At 42.1% G+C, this 10,000-nt stretch overlaps 2 protein-coding genes across 2 annotated transcripts in view; one reads left to right on the plus strand and one right to left on the minus strand.

Annotated features, from left to right (window-relative positions):
• Positions 1-3,280, minus strand: part of snrpb (small nuclear ribonucleoprotein polypeptides B and B1) — a 7,655-nt gene extending 4,375 nt beyond the window's left edge. The window contains exons 1-2 of the mRNA XM_080053383.1: positions 3,155-3,280; positions 518-669 (exon numbers count right to left, since the gene is read on the minus strand). Of these exons, the coding sequence (XP_079909509.1) occupies positions 518-669; positions 3,155-3,157 (155 nt within the window). The 5' untranslated portion in view covers positions 3,158-3,280. The remainder of the gene's footprint in view (positions 1-517; positions 670-3,154) is intronic.
• Positions 1-10,000, plus strand: part of LOC307270211 (NACHT, LRR and PYD domains-containing protein 3-like) — a 307,417-nt gene that overhangs the window by 126,870 nt on the left and 170,547 nt on the right. The window lies entirely within an intron of this gene.

Below are 10,000 nucleotides of genomic sequence, written 5' to 3' on the forward strand. Positions count from 1 at the left end.
TACATTTTTAATCGACAGCTGTCAACCATCATGACATGAGGAGCCACAGGTACATAGATCATCCCTCATCTGTCTTTTTTACCCCGTGTTAACAGATTATCGTCGAAGGCTTTGGACAGACAGACAGACAGGTAGATAGACAGACAGACAGACAGACAGACACACAGCCAGACAGAGACACAGACAGACAGACAGACAGAGAGAGACAGACAGACACACAGACAGAGAGACAGACAGAGAGAGAGACAGACACACAGAGAGAGAGACAGACAGACAGAGAGACAGACAGACAGAGACACAGACAGACAGGCACACAGACAGAGAGACAGACACACAGGCACACAGACAGACAGACAGACAGGTAGACAGACAGACAGACAGACAGACAGACAGACAGACAGACAGACAGAGACACACACACACACAGAGACACAGACAGACAGAGACACAGACAGACAGACGGACAGACAGACAGACAGCCAGACAGACAGCCAGACAGACACACAGACAGACTCACTTGATCTTCCTGAACTCGTCACAGTCACAGAGTATCAGGTTCATGTGTTTGTCGAAGGCTTTGAAGGTCCCGATGAAGATGCGTCCGTCCTGCAGGATGCACCTCATCCTGAAGTCGATGTGCTGCAGCATCTTACTGCTCTTTCCCACCGTCTGAGGACCAATGAGAAACCAGTATTAGTATGACGTCACCACACAGGACCAATCAGAGGAGAGCGTTAGTATGACGTCACACACAACTTATGAGAGAAGGGATATGCAAGAGAATGCCTTTTTTTTTTTAGATTTTTTTTTTGCATTTTTCTGCTTTATTGATAGTGTAGAGACAGAGTTGAAATGGGGCAGAGAGGGGAGTGACATGCAGAGAACGACCGCGGGCTGGAATCAAACCCGGGTCCGCTGCTGGCCGAGGCCCATGGGGGGGGACGCCCTACCAACTGAGCTAAGGGCGCCCCCCAGCAAGAGAATGCTTGTTGTCAAATCATTGTCTACCTATCTGTACTGTGTGTGGGAAGAAAAGCCATAGTGTTAATTCACGGCCTAGGCTCTGTAAAAGGGCATATGGCCGCTAGCTACGGAGGGCCCTTTGTTTACATAAATGTTTACAGAGCCTAGGCTGTGTATTAACACCATATGTTTTAATCAATGCACACACAGATCATGAGATATTCACTGATTTGGTTCAAACAATAAGCACATGACACATTTCCTTTATTTTATAAATGCATCAGTATTTCGTCGTTTGATTCTCCACAAAAAAGTTAAAATGCATTTAAAGCTGCAGTGTGTAACTCTGTGTGTGTCAGAGAAGTGAAACATTTTCTAAGGTTTATTCTCATAACTGAATAAACAAACTTTCCTCACAGGAAAATGTGATCCCTGGAACACTGTTTGAAGTTAGAAAGCTTCCTGAAAAGTTACTGTTTCACTGTTGTTGTTGTTTACAGCAGCAGGGCCCACAGTTTGGTTTACAAACATATTCTAGTCTTATGTTTGGTTCCAGGTTCCTCAAAATAATTTTGATTTATGATGATAGAATTATTCAATCCTAAGAATTACATGTAGAGAAAATATGTTTAGTAAACTAACTGCAGGCTCTGTGAATGTAAACAAACCCCCCTCCTCCTAATGAATCTTCTGTACTTTAGTATGTAGTAAGAAGAAAAGCGAGAGTTGTGTATATTTCACAGTGAGTGTCATGGTAACATAAACCCCTCGAGCCTGTAGAACTATGGTTGTTTTCATCCTAACGTTAGGTTGTCGTCTTAAGGGGCGTCCATTTTAAATTACCATATACCTTCCGATACCAGGGAAGTGTGCTTCTTTTTTTTGTTACACTTTGAAATCGTTATTGCTCAATGAACAAACTACTAAAGCAGGTTATAGAGTTAACAGAGATAAGCACATTAACCAGAAGGGAATATAACAGTAGTATGCAACAGTTCTTAAAGCATAATACATATTAACAGTCCCGATTGCTTTCATTTTCTGTCCCAGATTATCAAATTTAGGCCGAACATTTGATTTGTCACAAAGAACTCTAATAGTTGTGGCATGTCTCTTCTTGGTATCATATCTACATTTTTCTTCTTCTGGTGTTGTAGAAAACATTTTACAGATTTCAGAAATGTATAATATGTTGAGATTATGTGTTAGATAGATATCGCAATAGGTCGCTGAAGTCAAAATTGCGAAAATTGTCCCACAGACATTACCCGAATTCACCCTAAATGTAATGTAATGTACTCTAAACGTTTGGTTGTCGTTGTAGGGCGACCATCTTTAAACGCGATACCGGGCTATTTCCACGGCAGGGATGGTTAATAATACTTCACAGCACCTATTAACAACTGTAAAAGTGTGTTCGAGTGAAACACAAACAGTTCTCATTCATTCAAGTTGAACAAAAGTATTCACAACACTTCGAGGCTAACTGTTAGCGGCTAGCAGCTAAAACACAGCTGTTTAGACCCGGTAAATGCCGCTGTTTGATACGTAGAGTATAATTTATGAACCGAGCCGTTTATCTTTGCGTATTAAACTATTTATTGACCCGTTTTAAACTTTTTAATTAATGTTTATAACAGTTTTGGTCGCTTGAACTTTGAGCTCACGTCGAGTGTGTCCCAGATCTCGCGAGAACAACAAAGCGCACACAATCACAACTTGGAAGAATAGCTTGAAAATGTGGAATATAAATAGGTTTCTGGTGCAGTTTCCAGCTAAGTTACAAGCCAAATGAATGCACATTAGTGAAGGGCGGAGAATTAAAAAGGAAACGCAGTGTATAGGCTAGTTTACTCAATGTTGAGAAGCCAAACGTTCAGACTACGTCGCGATAGTTCCGTTGTTTCAATGAACCCATGTAGAAATGCGCATTAAAACTTGATTTAAAGCATTTTGCACTAAAGTAAAAACTGCCCAATAACCGGCGACACACGACACGCAATATTTATAAGCGACTGAGCAAGAAAACAAGCGCAACAGTGTCTCAGAAAGAGCCGACATTGCAGCGTCCAACATACGATTCATTCAGACTCCCGCCAATCTTTACTAAATCATCTAACCGTTAAAATGTAGAAATAACGGGCGGGAAACAACGGTTAAACACCGGGTGATCTGCCCGGTAAACACTCACCATGATTGCGGCTCAGATGGCGACGATTCCCCGGGATTCACTGGACAAAAATAACGTGAATAAGGAGAATAGCGACCCAGCGACCCGGGCCTTTAACAGGGGAACACAGGATGTGACGCAGAGAGGAGGCGGTGCGGCGGTGGAGACGCGGAGCAAACAAATACTGACATATAAATAGTTCCTACACACACACACACACACACACACACACACACACACACACACACACACACACACACACACACACACACACACACACACACACACACACACACACACACACACACACAATGCAAATATACAACAAGCTGACAAAGAGACAAGAACAATTAAAACATTCAGATCAACTGAATGAAGCAGAACAAATCTATGGATAATGTAAAAGTTATTTAATAATAATAATAATAATAATAATGATAATAATAATAATAATAATAATAATAATAATGATAATAATAATAATAATGATAATAATAGTAATAATAATAATAATAATAATAATAATAATAATAGTAATAATATAATAATAATAATAATAATAATAATAATGATAATAATAGTAATAATAATAATAATAATAATAATAGTAATAATATAATAATAATAATAATAATAATAATAATAATAATAATAATAATAATAATAATAATAATAATATAATAATGATAATAATAATAATATAATAATGATAATAATAATATAATAATAATAATAATAATAATAATAGTAATAATATAATAATAATAATAATAATAATAATAATAATAATAATAATAATATAATAATGATAATGATAATATAATAATAATAATAATATAATAATAATAATAATAATAATAATAATGATATTATTAATAATAATAATAATAATAATAATAATAATAATAATAATAATAATAATAATAATAATAATAATAATAATAATAATAATAATAATAATAATAATAATAATAATAATAATAATAATAATAATCATGTCAGACACATTCAAATTATCCATAAAAATAAAATAAATCGTGAGAGATATCAACGGTTGGACGGTCATGTACTTTTTTGTTCCGGTGTTGTTTTACCGGGTGACCCTCGACAGCATCATCAGATCCTCCCGGTGACTGCGGGGCCGGTCGCCATGGTAACCCGGTGCAGCGGCCACGGGGGGCGCGCGCTGCAGTGACACACACACACAGAGGAGACACCGACCGAGAGAAGCAGCTTTTAAAATAAGGACATTTCATTTTTTATTTAGTTATATATGCGATCTGTGATCTATGGAGCTTCGGCGGCACACAGACAGACCGGGAGCCCGTGAATAGAGCCTGGATCTCGGGTAAGGAAGACTAGGATTATAGCCCTCACACTCTGGAACATCTTTTAGCCGAGACGAGAGACGAGAGCTGAATGTTAATGAGACTCGAGACGGTCAATGACAACAACCGCGAGACACAGCGACAATAACGAGCCCGCTACGTCATCATCATGTTTAAATATTATATCTACAAAGACAGACCGGGCTGCTACCTGTGAGAGCGGAATACACGGAATCTAGGCCTGTACGTTCACATCGGCTGGGTTTACTTTATATGCAACAGATACAGCGTCCACACATCGCCCATCAAACAGTATGGGCTACATCTCCTTCTACAATACAATCTATATACTATCTATTAATACAGTTATCTGAAGTGTGACTCCAACCTGTAAGAAATAAATATAGCTTAGGCCTTAGTCAACAACAACTTAGTATAGGCTACTTTATTAATAATAATAATAATAATAATAATCTTTATTTGTATAGCGCCCTTCAAACCGCTTTTAGCCATAGTGCCCCTGACTCCTGGAACAGCCTACAACATACAATTAAAATAAATACTCATAACTGTTAACCAATTTAAAATTATTATTTTGAATCAGCCCCTCTACACTTGTAACTGTTTTAATTAGGCTATTGTCTCTTTCATTCAATTGATCTGAATGTTTTAAATTGTTGTTGTCTGTGTGTGTGTGTGTGTGTGTGTGTGTGTGTGTGTGTGTGTAAACTTGTTATGTATTCTCATTGTATATTGTGTATCTGTACAAACTCGACGTCATTGTAAAAGAGGGTCACCCCTCAATTGATCTTTCGAGGTTAAATAAAGGAAAAATAAAAAAATAAAAAATAAATAAAATAAATACATAAAATGCAGCTCAGAGCGCTTTACATGCACACAATAGAGAAACATATAAAACAAAACACATTCCTCACAGGCAATAAACCAAAGATAAAAATAAAAATAAATAAAAGTGCAACAGATAGGCTACAGCTCAATATAAAGATTCCTGTGTGCACTGCCTTTGAAATGGATCTGTTTTCATCAGCAGAGCATGCAGCACGTTCATCTGATTTATTTGTCAACACGAGGCATAGAGGATCAACTCACAATGTTCAATTATACTATGTTCATCAAGGACAAACTGTCCTCTCTAAACTGTGATTTACTCTCTGTCTGTCTGTCTGTCTGTCTGTCTGTCTGTCTATCTGTCTGTCTGTCTGTCTGTCTGTCTGTCTGTCTGTCTGTCTGTCTGCCTGTCCCTCTGTCTGTCTGTCTGTCTGTCTGTCTGTCTGTCTCTCTGTCCCTCTGTCTGTCTGTCTGTCTGTCTGTCTGTCTGTCTGTCTGCCTGTCTGTCTGTCTGTCTGTCTGTCTGTCTGTCTGTCTGTCTGTAGATCTGGATTGTGGTTGGACAGATGGACGTCACATCTGGACTCAGGTAAATACAGCGCCTCGCAAGAGTATTCAAACCCCTTGAAATGTTATTTTTTTTTGTATAATTCTTTTTATTTTGTTTTTTTGTAACAATAAGCAAACAAACAAACAAACAAACAAACAAACAAACTAACTAAAAAAAAGAAAAGAAAAAGGACAGATGTGTATGTAAACATGCAGAGAAATGCATCCAACAGATTTACAAAAAGATTGAACTTTTCTACATTTCCTCACGTTACAACCACACAGACCAACACACAGTGAAACACCAACACACAGTGATAGACCAACACACAGTGAGAGACCAACACACAGTGAAACACCAACACACAGTGAGAGACCAACACACAGTGAAACACCAACACACAGTGAGAGACCAACACACAGTGAGAGACCAACACACAGTGAGAGACCAACACACAGTGAAACACCAACACACAGTGAGAGACCAACACACAGTGATACACCAACACACAGTGAAACACCAACACACAGTGAGAGACCAACACACAGTGAGAGACCAACACACAGTGAAACACCAACACACAGTGAGAGACCAACACACAGTGAAACACCAACACACAGTGAGAGACCAACACACAGTGAGAGACCAACACACAGTGAAACACCAACACACAGTGAGAGACCAACACACAGTGAAACACCAACACACAGTGAGAGACCAACACACAGTGATACACCAACACACAGTGAAACACCAACACACAGTGAGAGACCAACACACAGTGAGAGACCAACACACAGTGAAACACCAACACACAGTGAGAGACCAACACACAGTGAAACACCAACACACAGTGAGAGACCAACACACAGTGAGAGACCAACACACAGTGAAACACCAACACACAGTGAGAGACCAACACACAGTGAGAGACCAACACACAGTGAAACACCAACACACAGTGAGAGACCAACACACAGTGAAACACCAACACACAGTGAGAGACCAACACACAGTGAAACACCAACACACAGTGAGAGACCAACACACAGTGAAACACCAACACACAGTGAGAGACCAACACACAGTGACAGACCAACACACAGTGAAACACCAACACACAGTGAGAGACCAACACACAGTGAGAGACCAACACACAGTGAAACACCAACACACAGTGAGAGACCAACACACAGTGAAACACCAACACACAGTGAGAGACCAACACACAGTGAAACACCAACACACAGTGAGAGACCAACACACAGTGAAACACCAACACACAGTGAAACACCAACACACAGTGAGAGACCAACACACAGTGAAACACCAACACACAGTGAGAGACCAACACACAGTGAGAGACCAACACACAGTGACAGACCAACACACAGTGAGAGACCAACACACAGTGAGAGACCAACACACAGTGAGAGACCAACACACAGTGATACACACAGTGACAGACCAACACACAGTGATACACACAGTGACAGACCAACACACAGTGAGAGACCAACACACACCTGAGACCAACACACAGTGAGAGACCAACACACACCTGAGACCAACACACAGTGAGAGACCAACACACAGTGAGACACCAACACACAGTGAGAGACCAACACACAGTGATACACCAACACACAGTGATACACCAACACACAGTGATAGACCAACACACAGTGATACACCAACACACAGTGAGAGACCAACACACAGTGATACACCAACACACAGTGAGAGACCAACACACAGTGAACACACAGTGAGAGACCAACACACAGTGAGAGACCAACACACAGTGAGAGACCAACACACAGTGAGAGACCAACACACAGTGAGAGACCAACACACAGTGAGAGACCAACACACAGTGAGAGACACAGTGAGAGACCAACACACAGTGAGAGACCAACACACAGTGATACACCAACACACAGTGAGAGACCAACACACAGTGATACACCAACACACAGTGAGAGACCAACACACAGTGAGAGACCAACACACAGTGAGAGACCAACACACAGTGAGAGACCAACACACAGTGATACACCAACACACAGTGATACACCAACACACAGTGAGAGACCAACACACAGTGAGAGACCAACACACAGTGAGACACCAACACACAGTGAGAGACCAACACACAGTGATACACCAACACACAGTGATACACCAACACACAGTGATACACACAGTGAGAGACCAACACACAGTGATACACCAACACACAGTGAGAGACCAACACACAGTGAGAGACCAACACACAGTGATACACCAACACACAGTGAGAGACCAACACACAGTGAGACACCAACACACAGTGAGAGACCAACACACAGTGGAGCACAATGAAAATGAACATGGTTTCACATTTTCATTCCACTTCACATAAAAAACTGAAAGTTTGTGTGGCGGGCAAAAGTGTTCAGCCCCCACACAGACAGACAGACAGACAGACAGACAGACAGACAGACAGACAGACAGACACACAGACAGACCCCCCTTGAGACAATGCTCTGTAGAACCAAATATCGCTGCAAGGGATCTTTCAAGGTTAAATAAAGGAAAACAAAAATAAAAAAAAATAAAATTACAGCTTCCAGTCTATTGGGGAATGTCTCTACCTCAAAGTGAGACCAGTTTACAGTATGTCTCCCCCTCAGACCAGTTTACAGTATGTCCCCCCCCCTCAGACCAGTTTACAGTATGTCTCCCCCTCAGACCAGTTTACAGTATGTCTCTACCTCAAACCAGTTTACAGTATGTCCCCCCCCCCTCAGACCAGTTTACAGTATGTCCCCCCCCTCAGACCAGTTTACAGTATGTCTCCCCCCCTCAGACCAGTTTACAGTATGTCCCCCCCTCAGACCAGTTTACAGTATGTCTCCCCCTCAGACCAGTTTACAGTATGTCTCCCCCCCTCAGACCAGTTTACAGTATGTCTCCCCCTCAGACCAGTTTACAGTATGTCTCCCCCTCAGACCAGTTTACAGTATGTCTCCCCCCCTCAGACCAGTTTACAGTATGTCTCCCCCTCAGACCAGTTTACAGTATGTCCCCCCCCCCCCTCAAACCAGTTTACAGTATGTCCCCCCCTCAGACCAGTTTACTGTATGTCTCCCCCTCAGACCAGTTTACAGTATGTCTCTCCCCCTCAGACCAGTTTACAGTATGTCTCTCCCCCTCAGACCAGTTTACAGTATGTCTCCCCCCCTCAGACCAGTTTACAGTATGTCTCCCCCTCAGACCAGTTTACAGTATGTCTCCCCCTCAGACCAGTTTACAGTCTGTCCCCCCCCCTCAGACCAGTTTACAGAATGTCCCCCCCTCAGACCAGTTTACAGTATGTCTCCCCCTCAGACTAGTTTACAGTATGTCTCCCCCCTCAGACCAGTTTACAGTATGTCTCTCCCCCTCAGACCAGTTTACAGTATGTCCCCCCTCAGACCAGTTTACAGTATGTCCCCCCCCCCAGACCAGTTTACAGTATGTCCCCCCTCAGACCAGTTTACAGTATGTCTCTACCTCAGACCAGTTTACAGTATGTCCCCCCCCCTCAGACCAGTTTACAGTATGTCTCCCCCTCAGACCAGTTTACAGTATGTCCCCCCCCCCTCAGACCAGTTTACAGTATGTCCCCCCCCCCTCAGACCAGTTTACAGTATGTCTCCCCCCTCAGACCAGTTTACAGTATGTCCCCCCCCCCTCAGACCAGTTTACAGTATGTCTCCCCATCAGACCAGTTTACAGTATGTCCCCCCCCTCAAACCAGTTTACAGTATGTCTCCCCCCCTCAGACCAGTTTACAGTCTGTCCCCCCCCTCAGACCAGTTTACAGTCTGTCCCCCCCCCTCAGACCAGTTTACAGTATGTCTCCCCCCCTCAGACCAGTTTACAGTCTGTCCCCCCCCCTCAGACCAGTTTACAGTATGTCCCCCCTCAGACCAGTTTACAGTATGTCTCCCCCTCAGACCAGTTTACAGTCTGTCCCCCCCCTCAGACCAGTTTACAGTATGTCTCCCCCCCTCAGACCAGTTTACAGTATGTCCCCCCCTCAGACCAGTTTACAGTATGTCCCCCCTCAGACCAGTTTACAGTATGTCCCCCCTCAGACCAGTTTACAGTATG

The sequence above is a fragment of the Ammodytes marinus genome (assembly GCF_949987685.1).
Source record: "Ammodytes marinus genome assembly, chromosome: 25".
NCBI lineage: Eukaryota > Metazoa > Chordata > Actinopteri > Uranoscopiformes > Ammodytidae > Ammodytes > Ammodytes marinus.